This window comes from Lepisma saccharinum, chromosome 17 (assembly GCF_977018435.1).
Source record: "Lepisma saccharinum chromosome 17, izLepSacc3.1, whole genome shotgun sequence".
In the NCBI taxonomy this organism is placed as follows: Eukaryota; Metazoa; Arthropoda; class Insecta; order Zygentoma; family Lepismatidae; genus Lepisma; species Lepisma saccharinum.
Genome location: NC_139245.1, coordinates 3,976,132 through 3,989,762, shown reverse-complemented (window position 1 = coordinate 3,989,762; position 13,631 = coordinate 3,976,132). Strand labels below are relative to the sequence as shown.

Below are 13,631 nucleotides of genomic sequence, written 5' to 3'. Positions count from 1 at the left end.
GCAAATTGCTGTAATTACAGGCGGCTTTTGTTTGGCGGGGCGGGTTTTTCTTAACGCTCCCAGACACTTGCTTACCTCTCGAATTCTGTGAGACGGGATGAATCTCGGAATCCCTTGGCAAATGGGTTGCTGTCGATTTTCAGCTTTGTGATCTGCAAAGGAAAATACATAAGCAGTCAGTGGAAATGTACAAATGATGACTCCGAATTGTACTCATGTAATTGCATATATTTTCCTTTTTACGTAGCCAATCATAGATTACAAATAGCTATAAGCTACGCTGTTAGGAACGATATAAGTCCATTCCATGTTCTATATACGTATATAGTCTTTGTAACGAAGTATATTGGATCTATATTTCCATTTAGAGCAGGCACGTATATTTCGGAAGGGATCTAAAACAAGTGTCTCCCATTTAATAATAATAAAAACAATAATAAATTTGTAGTTAATAGGTTAATAAGATTAATGTGTCTACGAATAAAATAGGTCAATTTATTATTATTATACATGAACAGACACAAATATGACATAACAGCTATTCATTATACCCTATCTCTATTTACTATCACTAAATTTTGCATAAAAACAGCTGTCGTACTAAACAAAATACCAAAAAAGAAATTCCTATGGATGGATTTATTGATTTGCTTTATTTTACTTCGCCTTTGTGACACTTTTGGCTACTTGCCTTATATTCAACATCTTATTGCTAACTTAACAATAATTATTATTACAATTTTACACACATTTTATAAATTCCTACAATGTTATAAGTTTGTAAAATTAGATATACTGTTAGTACATTTACGAAAATAATTCTCATGAGATATTTATTATTATTATTTACAGAAAATGGGAAACAATAATGTGGAGACAATAAAGTCGACAAGAACTGATGAATGTTTTCTATCCTGGAGGTATGTATTCTTGCTTTCATAAACAATTGCATATCTATTTGTAACAACAACAAAAAAAGCAAACAATATGTTGTTATTTATAATGTTCTCAGCTTTGAGCCGGTATGTTTTTCGGAACATCCCTACTTGTGTCTTATACTATACTAGCCAATTGCCTGGCGTTGCCCGGGTATTTATTTATCCCAATCTTCTATTAGACAGGAAAATAATAAATTCTAATTATAGTGTAAAATGAACTTGGAGCTGAACGGCATTGGGAGTGTCACTATTTATCTTAGCGACCCCGAAAACTATGGATTCCACACTAATACCGGTCGTTTTTTTACTATTTTTACATGTCACCCCCTCCCACCCACACACTAGGGGTGCCAGGGGTGTCTTATTCCAACAGTATTTCTTTCCATATTCAGAGTGATACGTGTACCAAGTTTGGTTCAAATCGCTGCAGGCGTTCGAGAGTTATGCCGGAACAAACACACACATATATCCATTTTTATGTATTAGAAGATTGGAAGCATGTCTAACTTCTGACGTCACACAAGATCCTCCCACACAGCGTTTTGATACTCAAGCGCATGCGCAGAAGACTACAGCGTCTCTAACTGCGCATGTAGGTTCACTGACGCGATTCAAGGCCAAGTCTTCGGACTTTATGAGCGAGTTCAACGAGTATACTGCAGTGTCATATTATTTTCCTTCTGGCCAAAACAGATAGTAAGATCTAGAGGTTGTTCGGGAAAATGCACTCGAGTCACGAAATGCATAAACATTACATACATGATATACATATTGGATCATCACTGTTAAGAATCTATACACATGCCCAATATAATACTATACCTATACAATATTTTCTTTAATTGATTCAGTGGGACTTAGATGAAAACAACATAAAATAGCAGTTTGTGACATGTCTTTTTCCGAACACCGTAGAAATTCTATGATAAAAGCTTGCTTTTCTACCATTTTGTCCTATATTGTTTCACTTCATTTCGTCTAAAGGGGAACTTGTAGCAATTCTGAATGAGATTCGTTTGTTTCGTGCTACAATTGTAGGCGCTAGTGGATAGCGATAATTTGATCTTATAAATGTAAGACCAGTCCCGATTAGCTTATCTGTGCATAATTGGGCATAAAACGAACATTCGCTAAATAAATGTGCACTTTCTTGCACAATCGAGAGACAATTGTTGTTATGGAATCATCAAAACATACCAAAACTTCTTCCTTAATTCATATTCCATTGTTAAAACTGACAGTGGTAAAAATCAAGAGGAAATACAAACTTCGTCGCCTTGTAATCAAAGGATTCCCGGTTCGATACCCGGTGGAGGTGCATAGTAGTTCGGATTCCACTTTAAACTGTAGGTCCAGTCCCGATTAGCCTATTTGTGTATTAAGTGGACTTAAACTCCGGGTTGTTACAGGTCCAGGAACCCATAAATTCTAATGGGTTTTATTAGGTTGCGCTGTAGGACCGGAACCTGTTTCCTAGCACAATATAATTTCGGTCCAAGTTGCGTATTGTTTCATTGAAATAAGGTTCCTGGACCGTAATTAATTGGATCCGGAGAAAAGGTTCCTAGACTGTATTTAATTTGATCCAGAAAGAAACGTTCCTGGACCGTATTCAAATTGATCCGGAAAAAAGGTTCCTGGACCGAATTTAAATTGATCCGGAAAAAAGGTTCCTGGACCGAATTTAAATTCAGCCTAAAAAGGTTCCTGGACCGAATTTAAATTGATTCGGAAAAATGTTCCTGGACCGAATTTAAATTGATCCGGAAAAATGTTCCTGGACCGAATTTAAATTGATCCGGAAAAAGGATTCGTGGACCGAATTTAAAGTCAGGCTAAAAAGGTTCCTGGACCGAATTCAAATTGATCCGGAAAAATGTTCCTGGACCGAATTTAAATTGATTCGGAAAAATGTTTCTGGACCGAATTTAAATTGATCCGGAAAAAGGATTCGTGGACCGAATTTAAAGTCAGGCTAAAAAGGTTCCTGGACCGAATTTAAATTGATCCGGAAAAAAGGTTCCTGGACCGAATTTAAATTCAGCCTAAAAAGGTTCCTGGACCGAATTTAAATTGATTCGGAAAAATGTTCCTGGACCGAATTTAAATTGATCCGGAAAAATGTTCCTGGACCGAATTTAAATTGATCCGGAAAAAGGATTCGTGGACCGAATTTAAAGTCAGGCTAAAAAGGTTCCTGGACCGAATTTAAATTGATCCGGAAAAAAGGTTCCTGGACCGAATTTAAAGTCAGGCTAAAAAGGTTCCTGGACCGAATTTAAATTGATTCGGAAAAATGTTCCTGGACCGAATTTAAATTGATCCGGAAAAATGTTCCTGGACCGAATTTAAATTGATCCGGAAAAAGGATTCGTGGACCGAATTTAAAGTCAGGCTAAAAATGTTCCTGGACCGAATTTAAATTGATCCGGAAAAAGGATTCGTGGACCGAATTTAAAGTCCGGCTAAAAAGGTTCCTGGACCGAATTTAAATTGATTCGGAAAAATGTTCCTGGACCGAATTTAAATTGATCCGGAAAAATGTTCCTGGACCGAATTTAAATTGATCCGGAAAAAGGATTCGTGGACCGAATTTAAAGTCAGGCTAAAAAGGTTCCTGGACCGAATTTAAATTGATCCGGAAAAAAGGTTCCTGGACCGAATTTAAAGTCAGGCTAAAAAGGTTCCTGGACCGAATTTAAATTGATTCGGAAAAATGTTCCTGGACCGAATTTAAATTGATCCGGAAAAATGTTCCTGGACCGAATTTAAATTGATTCGGAAAAATGTTTCTGGACCGAATTTAAATTGATCCGGAAAAAGGATTCGTGGACCGAATTTAAAGTCAGGCTAAAAAGGTTCCTGGACCGAATTTAAATTGATCCGGAAAAAAGGTTCCTGGACCGAATTTAAAGTCCGGCTAAAAGGTTCCTGGACCGAATTTAAATTGATTCGGAAAAATGTTCCTGGACCGAATTTAAATTGATCCGGAAAAATGTTCCTGGACCGAATTTAAATTGATCCGGAAAAATGTTCCTGGACCGAATTTAAATTGATCCGGAAAAAGGATTCGTGGACCGAATTTAAAGTCCGGCTAAAAAGGTTCCTGGACCGAATTTAAATTGATTCGGAAAAATGTTCCTGGACCGAATTTAAATTGATCCGGAAAAATGTTCCTGGACCGAATTTAAATTGATCCGGAAAAATGTTCCTGGACCGAATTTAAATTGATCCGGAAAAAGGATTCGTGGACCGAATTTAAAGTCAGGCTAAAAAGGTTCCTGGACCGAATTTAAATTGATCCGGAGAAAAGGTTCCTGGACCGAATTTAAAGTCCGGCTAAAAAGGTTCCTGGACCGAATTTAAATTGATTCGGAAAAATGTTCCTGGACCGAATTTAAATTGATCCGGAAAAATGTTCCTGGACCGAATTTAAATTGATCCGGAAAAAGGATTCGTGGACCGAATTTAAAGTCCGGCTAAAAAGGTTCCTGGACCGAATTTAAATTGATTCGGAAAAATGTTCCTGGACCGAATTTAAACTGATCCGGAAAAATGTTCCTGGACCGAATTTAAATTGATCCGGAAAAATGTTCCTGGACCGAATTTAAATTGATCCGGAAAAAGGATTCGTGGACCGAATTTAAAGTCAGGCTAAAAAGGTTCCTGGACCGAATTTAAATTGATTCGGAAAAATGTTCCTGGACCGAATTTAAATTGATCCGGAAAAAGGATTCGTGGACCGAATTTAAAGTCAGGAAGGTTCCTGGACCGAATTTAAATTGATTCGGAAAAATGTTCCTGGACCGAATTTAAATTGATCCGGAAAAAAGGTTTCTGGACCGAATTTAAAGTCCGGCTAAAAAGGTTCCTGGACCGAATTTAAATTGATCCGGAAAAATGTTCCTGGACCGAATTTAAACTGATCCGGAAAAATGTTCCTGGACCGAATTTAAATTGATCCGGAAAAATGTTCCTGGACCGAATTTAAATTGATCCGGAAAAATGATTCGTGGACCGAATTTAAAGTCAGGCTAAAAAGGTTCCTGGACCGAATTTAAATTGATTCGGAAAAATGTTCCTGGACCGAATTTAAATTGATCCGGAAAAAAGGTTTCTGGACCGAATTTAAAGTCAGGCTAAAAAGGTTCCTGGACCGAATTTAAATTGATTCGGAAAAATGTTCCTGGACCGAATTTAAAGTCAGGCTAAAAGGTTCCTGGACCGAATTTAAATTGATCCGGAAAAATGTTCCTGGACCGAATTTAAAGTGATCCGGAAAAAAAGGTTCCTGGACCGAATTTAAATACTTTAAACATAAAGAGGCTCTTTTCTGTCCAGAACCGACTTACGCTTCCTGATTTTTCTCTTCTGGACCGGAATTGAATTTATTTAAAATTACTGGACATTTAAAAACCCAACATCAATTCAAACAAACTCAAGAGGAAATACGTGATGCAAGTTTGTTCTTCACGATGAGGTTGGTTGAAATCTCAACCATGTATTTCAAGAAGTCCATAACAATGGTTTCTCCTGGCTGCAAAACTATATCTCCTCTCCGCAATGCAACCTTAGAACTACCACACATCATCTCGAATAGTTACGCGGAGATAGGGAACCAGTACTTGTCTCTCGAGAATTCCATTTTCCCTCACCCCACTCCATTTTACGCACTCTCTCTCTCTCTCTCTCTCTCTCAAAAGACAGCGGCAGTGTGGTAGCTCGTGCTCAAGAGCTCCTCAAAAGATATGACTTGGCAACATCGTCAAGTTGCGAGAAACAGATCCTGTGCGTTGCCATGGCAGCAGACGAAGTGAGACGCGAGGCGTTAGCTACCAGGGTGGGCCAATTACTGCTACATGGGAGGGAGGGCGTGTCATGCTGGCCTGAAAAAGGAGCAGAGGTTTTTCGGGAGATGCCAAGGAGAGGAGAGTTGGCAAGCCGAGGAAAATGCTTCCTCCCCCCTTCTTTCACGATGCAGCGGCAGTGTTGCTAACCTGCATGAAAAGTTAGGGACGCACGAACTTTTTTTTTTGTATTTACCTGGGCGGGTCTCGTCGATATCAATCTCCAAAGGTGACGTGGGATAGTTTCTTTTCAAAAAGCGGATTAAAGCGTTTTACCTCAAGGTTTTATCTTCATCCGAAAAGACCTCCCGTGCGGGAAGTATCCATAAAACAATGCAGTACCAGAGTTGGGTAAGTCACTATACTCTGTCCCGGAAACATCTGGCGGCGATTTGGTTCCAAAACTGGGGGTGGGGCAGTGACAGTTCACTTTCCCTTGGTAGATGAGGTTCAGGTATAGAGCGGGTGCAAAAGTGGCAAAAAGTTTTGGGGCAAGCGCCCCCCTCACGCCCTACCTAATCGCCGCCACTGCTCTGGAGCAAATCCGCGCATAACGGTAGAGAAAGCGAGTGGGCGGAGCGAAGCCTAGCAGCCCTCCACGCAGTCCCGTTCCCTAAGGCTACCAGACGTCCCGATTTAGCCCTTTTCTTCAGTCCGTATCCCGACTTTTTTCTGACCTCATTCGGGACGTCAAAATGTCCCGATTTCTTGTCAAGCCATTTTTTCTTTAATTTTCTAGTGTTTGCCGAGTCATAATAAACATACAAACGCACATTTCCCACAAAACATTGTTGATTGCGAAAGATAAAGAAAAAGATGATATGCAAGAAACTGTTTCTTACATGTTAGTCAGGCGGAGGGATACGGAGAGGTTGAGCGTATGAAGTTGCGTTTGTTGCTAGCGGTGGCCGACTGTGTGGGTAATTGTTGTAGGATGGAAAACAACGGCGCAAATTGAACACAACAACCAACGCCGTAAGTTGTATTCATTACCAACAATCATTTTACATCTAGTTTAAATAAAATCTGGAATTAAACTACACGAACAGTTTGTAAAAATATTGGTCTCTAAATTTTTCATTTACATTTCCATATTCTGATTTCGGGGTACTAAACTGTTTTCTTCATTTCCAGTAATATGCTTTTGTTCTTGTTCCATTACATATTGTGCGTAATAACATTTGTTTATGTTGATTAATTAATAACATATGTATCATTTATGTGTACGCTCACGCGCATGCGGTCATGCATTGCGACATAGGAATAGAGCACCGTAGTAAAAACGTCCCGATTTCACGTTCTGAAAATATTGTAGCTTTACCGTTCCCTCGCACGTGTTCATTGGTCGAGCCCTTTTGAGTCAGTACTTGCCTTGGGACTGGACCTACAGTTTAAAGTGGGATCCGCGTCACTGTATGCCTCCACCGGATATCGAACTCAGGACCTCTTCATTACAAGGCGACGACGTTACTAAGCCAGAAGTAACGTATTTCCATGACCTTTCCTTTGTGGACGATTAACTGTTTGCACAAGTACCCCATCAGCTCTTTGTAGCTCATGTTTTCCCAGCCAAACCTTTAACTTGCAACTTAAAGAAAAGAAAAACACGCGGCAAGTTAATCGTCCAGCTTTTGTAGTTTCAAAATTCAATTTCATTGGGATTGTACCGCGACATCAATATTTGAAAGAAAAATACCAATCTTAGCGATTTCCTCGCTCGGACGTAGCAAACGGACCTACCTTTCCATAATAAAGTCATATACGACTGCACCTGATGGGAAAACCATTTAGGCATGATGTGCGAAGTTTTTGGCTTCATTTGTACCATTACAAGGTGCAAATTGTTCAACAATTGAAGCCAAATGATAAGCCACAACGACAGAAATTCGCTAGTGAAATGCTGGATCGTATGGACAGGAATCCTCAACTTCTTGGAAAAGTGTTGTTTCCAGACGAGGCCACATTCCATCTGTCAGAGTTGTGCTTCATCTCCATATTCTCTCCGATAATTCCTTTGCACTGTAATGATTGATTTGGTCTCTGCATACCAAAATACAGATTGTGCGCGCTGCTGCGGAATCGCCATTGTGCTTTATGCGATTGTGGCGCTGCATAGTGAGAGAACGGTGAACTTCGAGGTCATGCAATAACATTGAGTTTCTCTTTCGTCTAGTACCACTCGCATTCCATTATGTTTCATAACCCTTTAGCAATGATAGATTGGAATGTGGGGGGTTTGAACGGAACACGCTGTATAAGGTTCATGCACGATAGTATACGTTTCACACATATGCAATATGTAGCGACGTAAAATAAAAAAATATATATGTAACGTGCCAATACTAAATTATGTATTCAAAGTTTATATACACAACATAGCCTATATTATTTAAATACATTACACAATCAATTCATAAACGAACAGCAAAAATTACACAAATGTGCATGCTCTCTTTCCTCAAACCAATTGCTTATGTATTTAAGACAAAATCAATTAATTTCACTTCTATCCCTCTCTGGTAATTTACAATGCGAAGCGAGCAAGAAAATTTTACGAAAAGTATTTTTATTTTACATAAAATTTGAAATTGGGTGCGGTAATTGCCCCCTGCAGGTACCGTTGGCCGCCAATGTTTGCCCCCTTGCCCCTCTAGAATTCGTTTCCGTCCAAGGTTGAGGGGCAATGTCCCCCCAGCCTCACCCCCTGTGGTTGCGCCACTGCATGTTGATGTAACATCTGCATTTCACTCTTAAAGCCACAACACTTTTTGAAACTGTTTTAAAATGTCCGTCAGTGACTAACGCTTCATATCCAACACAACATTTCAGCCACTACACATAACCACTTATGGGTCTCATCAGGACAATCCGTGTTTCTTTTCCCCTCCAGAACCTAGTTGGCAACATTGCATCCAATATCTGGTAGCCAAGAGTCTGCTCCGTCGACAGGAGCATCCCAGGAATTTCCCCTTTAACATATTGCACCTAAACCTCCCCTCCTCACACCACCCTGCTCCCCTCCCCCCACTTCCACACCAGCGCCTCCTGTGAACCCGTCCTGTCTCATTTAAAAACTATTATTTATGTTTGCTTTTGCCTCCGCATGGCGCGGAACGTCTTCGAGGGGAAGCCAACGAAGGTTGACACTTGCAGCAGGAAGAAGAAGAAGAAGAAGAGAAAGAAAGAAGATTTGTTGGGAGAAGGGAAGGGGATACCTTACATCGAATTCAGACAGCTAACGTTATTCCGGAAAAGCACAGATTTTCATGCGTCCAGTGAAACGCGGAGAAACGTGGCAACGGAACTTCTATTGTTTGCTTCTGTTGAAATCAAATGGTGTAACGTCCACTACAGGGAAACGCGCGGAACCGAAGCGAGAATTTCCGTGCCAAAAGTCTGCAGGTTATGCCGGAAACGGATCTGTTGCATTCTGTTTCTGCGTTTCGCCGCGTCTCAGTGGGGGCAAAGCTTTCTGTTTCCGCGTTTCTCCGTGTCTCAGTGGGCGCTAAGTTTTCTGTTTCCGCGTCTCAGTGGGCGCTAAGCTTTCTGTTTCCGCGTTCTCCGCGTCTCAGTGGGCGATATGCTTTCTGTTTCTCCGCATCTCAGTGGGCGCTAATCTTTCTGTTTCCGCGTTTCTTTTCGTCTCAGTGGGCGCTAAGCTTTCTGTTTCCGCGTTCTACGCGTCTCAGTGGGCGCTAAGCTTTCTTCTCAGTGGGCGCTAATCTTTCTGTTTCCGCGTCTCAGTGGGCGCTAAGCTTTCTGTTTCCGCGTTTCTCCGCGTCTCAGTGGGCGCTAAGCTTTCTGTTTCCGCGTTTCTCCGCGTCTCAGTGGGCGCTAAGCTTTCTGTTTCCGCGTTCTACGCGTCTCGGTGGGCGCTAAGCTTTCTTCTCAGTTGGCGCTAATCTTTCTGTTTCCGCGTTTCTCCGCGTCTCAGTGGGCGCTAAGCTTTCTGTTTCCGCTTTCTACGCGTCTCAGTGGGCGCTAAGCTTTCTTCTCAGTTGGCGCTAATCTTTCTGTTTCCGCATCTCAGTGGACGCTAAGCTTTCTGTTTCTGCTTTCTACGCGTCTCAGTGGGCGCTAAGCTTTCTTCTCAGTGGGCGCTAAGCTTTCTTCTCAGTTGGCGCTAATCTTTCTGTTTCCGCGTTTCTCCGCGTCTTAGTGGGCGCTAAGCTTTCTCATCTTCGGATCTTCATCGCTTCCTCCTGCTTTTTCGTTCGTACTTTTGTCCTTAGGTTTAACATATGTCGACGATTCCTCAAGCGGGAAATGAATTGGTTGCACAGTCTGTGCAAACGTCAAACAGTCAGAAGAGGGTGAACAAAGAAATGCTTGTATTCAAGCTGGCTTCTTCTTCCACGGATGACGACGGTCATTCACAGTGAGTTTGTTTTGATATACGACCCGGCACTCTATTTTCTCACCTCGCGGTGTGAGTGTGTCTTTTAATAAGAACTTAATTGCTCTCTCTGCCAGCTAGATGCCGCCCTGTTCACCATTAAGAAACGCCGTGTGGAAGTGTGATCCAAAAGTGTTGCAGCAAACGATGCAAAAGGTATGGACACGGGAGTCATTATGGGTAAATTGTCGGGAAGCCTGCAAAGTAATTGAGGGGAGGTTTTCCTCTCTTAACAAGCAAACCTTTATACCCTCTCTCCCTGCGACTTCAATCTTTTTAATTGGCTAAAGCTACCGACGGGGAATTTTCCCCGTGGCAATAAATATTCTGTTTGGCGGTCCATTGAGCTTCTACATGAACTGAAGAAAACCGCGTAATGTGGCTCGGGATAAGTTTAACTTTTGCCCTTCGTGTGACAAGAAGCTTTCCACATCGTTGGACTCCTGGCATATCTTAAGCCGGCGAGCATCAGCACATTTGTTTTTTCCAAAAATACGAGGCGCGGTCGAAAAGTAAGTTTGTGCGCTCTCGCATTCGCGTGTGTGCACTTAAATTAAATGAGTTTAATGTAATGTTATGCGTTTTGCATACATTATTCGTTTCAACTGTTTGTAATTAAGAGTATAAAGTGTAGTTTCATAGTATTTTAAATATATAATGGCTCATAGCAGCTGGATCTGGGTTTCCTTGAAGGCGAAACCAACAAACTTTACTTTCTTGAGACCGAATCTACAGTTTTAAGTAGAATTGAGCAACTGAAATCCGCCTACTGATATACGCGCTAACTTTACTTCTGGCCTGGGGGACAGTGGCGCTAGTGTTGTATCTTTACATCACTTAGAAGCATGTAGTTCGCTTATTTTGCGAAGGCATAGATATTGCTTCTGAGGGCACATGTGGACTCTGCTTGAGTGGTCATGACTATTAATATCGTTTCATTTTTCTCTCATTCTATCTTCTTTACTCTCTTTCTTTCTCACTTGCTTTCTTTTCTTTCTTCGTCTCCTTATCTACTTATCTCTTTCTTCCCCTGTTTATCTATCTCCTTCGCCTGCTGTTTATCTACTTATCTCTTTCTTCCCTTGTGTAACTACTTATTTCTTTTTCCCTGTTTATATAATTCTTCTTACCTTGTATCTACGTATCTCTTTCTTTACCGGTTTATTTACTTATGTCTCTCTTCCTTTGTTTGTCTCTTGCTTCTCCTGTTTGTCAAATTATTCATTTCTTCCTCTGTTTATCTACGTATCTCTTTCTTCCCCTGTTTATCTAATTATCTCTTTCTTCAACTGTTTCTCCCTATCTCTCACTTCCTTCCTTACTCTATCCTAATCTATCTTTTCCTTTATTTCTTGGTTTGTTTCTCTGTATTTCTTTCTTACCTCGCTATGCATTTCTTCCTCCCTCTATGTGTCTAAGTGTTTCTTGCTCCAATATAAATTATTTCGAAAGTTTCTCCTGCAGTCTGATTGGGTAGGCAAAAGGGTGTGGCAAAGGAAATCTCACGGTATCCCATCCTCTTCCACGTTGTGCCAACGCTCCTGTTCAGATCTCACCGTATTTTGCAGATCCAGTCACGGTGAGCCTTTATGTGCATAAAGTAATCTAGGAGCAGCTATTCCGAATAAGATTTGAATCGTCATCATGACGTACAGCACAAATCCGGATAATTGGGACATAGCAAACCCAAGGCCCTGGCCGTTTCCCTACTCTGGTCAGTTCCCGAGATATCGTGTCCATCCTTGCAAAGAAGAGGAGAGAGAGAAACCAAGGTATTTTTATTGTTTCAGAGTGACAGAAGTTAATTATTCAGAAGTCGACGTTGAGCGTAACAACAATGGGAGAAAGACGCCATTTAATCGTTCCAGGCGATCCCTTTCCCATGGTCCCGTGGTTCCTGAAATCCAGCCGACATCTGAATGACACTTGCGTGTTGATCGTCCGTTCGAAGTTCCGCATGAGGTTAACACGTGACCCCGAACTGTCCTGAGCCATGGGAATCTGTCAGCAAAGGCGAAGCTCCATTCTAATCGGTTCGCACGTCAGATTGGTTGCAAGGAACGGAATCGCGCGCTTGGTTGAGACAGGTGGAGCTGGATGAGGAAATGCCTCGGGAATCTTCCGGTAGCTGGGGTAGCCGTACCTTGCAAGATTAGGGAGAAAATCTGGATGAAAGGTAACGAACTACTGGATCCGTTATTCTTTGCAAAAGGGGAGGGGGGAGCTATAGCAAAGGTTACGAGCAGGAGCGTATATTCTAGGTCAACTAGGTAATCTGCGACGCCTGAAATCTGGAGAGTAAAAGACATACGAAAAATCGATTACAAACTGTGAATAAATTTACTCATTTGAATGAGTAAATAATTCTGATTTTGAAGTTGGCAACCTGAATTCTTAGGAGTTGGCAACCGAATTCTTAGAAGCTTGCAACCTGGCTGCCGTTGGGATGGTAACGTGGCTTCCTTGAACAAGTCAAGAGTGAGCAAGATGGGAGTGTCTGACCACTCATACCGAGGGTTTATGCGAGTCTATAGTCTTCTCTTCTCCGCCTAGGACCACGTGTCGTAGTGAGCTAGTCCTGGTTTTGGACTCATCATACGCCACTGGTTACGAGATTAGGCGTCTGGGCACAAGCGCTGTTACCGCATAAGGACAAGGCAAAAGGGCGAATCGTTGGTTCCCTCACACGACTTGACAGCGTTCACCGTGTAGCGGTGCCAAATGCAAATGCACCCCTCCATACCAAAATGGCCTGTTCTGTTACACTTCCTGATCTTTCAAAAAAAAAAAAAAATTGATGTAATGTTTGTACATTGCCCGCTACGCCACTGGACCTACGATAAATATTTAAATCACAGACCTCTGAATCATACGTTCATTTGCTGTAGATCAGTAGGAACGGATGGATCGGCTTTTAGCGCCGTTGTATGAGTAGCGGCAGAAATTGTAAGTTCTATCAATAACAAGCGGACTGGCCGAGCGCCCAGGCTGGAAAGATATCGGGCTATGGTTTGTGTCACCAGTCTTTGGAAAGTACTGAGAGTGACGCAGAGGAGTTATACAGGCGTACATTGTCCCCCCTAAATCATTTGATCCAAATGTTACCCTTTGTACTCCCTCTCAAATAATTATATATTTAACAGACGCAAGATGATACCGTTCAAAGATTCAAACAAAAAAACAAGTTATTTTGTCCACATTACTCAAAACAATTGAAAACAGCACACTGTGCTACCGGTTGCCTTATTTCATCTATGCTATCGGAAATGTTTTTCAGAAAGTGAAAACCATTTAAAATAAGCGCAAAACGAGAAATGTTGAAAACTATCTTTCTAATAGGCATATAAAGAAATATAACAAATTCAAAATTGTTGTGTGACTTTTTCATTGGCAGAATAGAGTTTTACAAATTGATACTTTAAAAATTGAGAACTATATAGCCTGTTTCAA

At 41.3% G+C, this 13,631-nt stretch overlaps 1 protein-coding gene across 1 annotated transcript in view; it reads right to left on the bottom strand.

Annotated features, from left to right (window-relative positions):
- LOC146001478 (T-box transcription factor TBX20-like) overlaps window positions 1–13,631 on the bottom strand; it is a 162,080-nt gene that overhangs the window by 21,659 nt on the left and 126,790 nt on the right. The window contains exon 5 of the mRNA XM_083138842.1: window positions 76–152. Within this exon, the coding sequence (XP_082994968.1) occupies window positions 76–152 (77 nt within the window). The remainder of the gene's footprint in view (window positions 1–75; window positions 153–13,631) is intronic.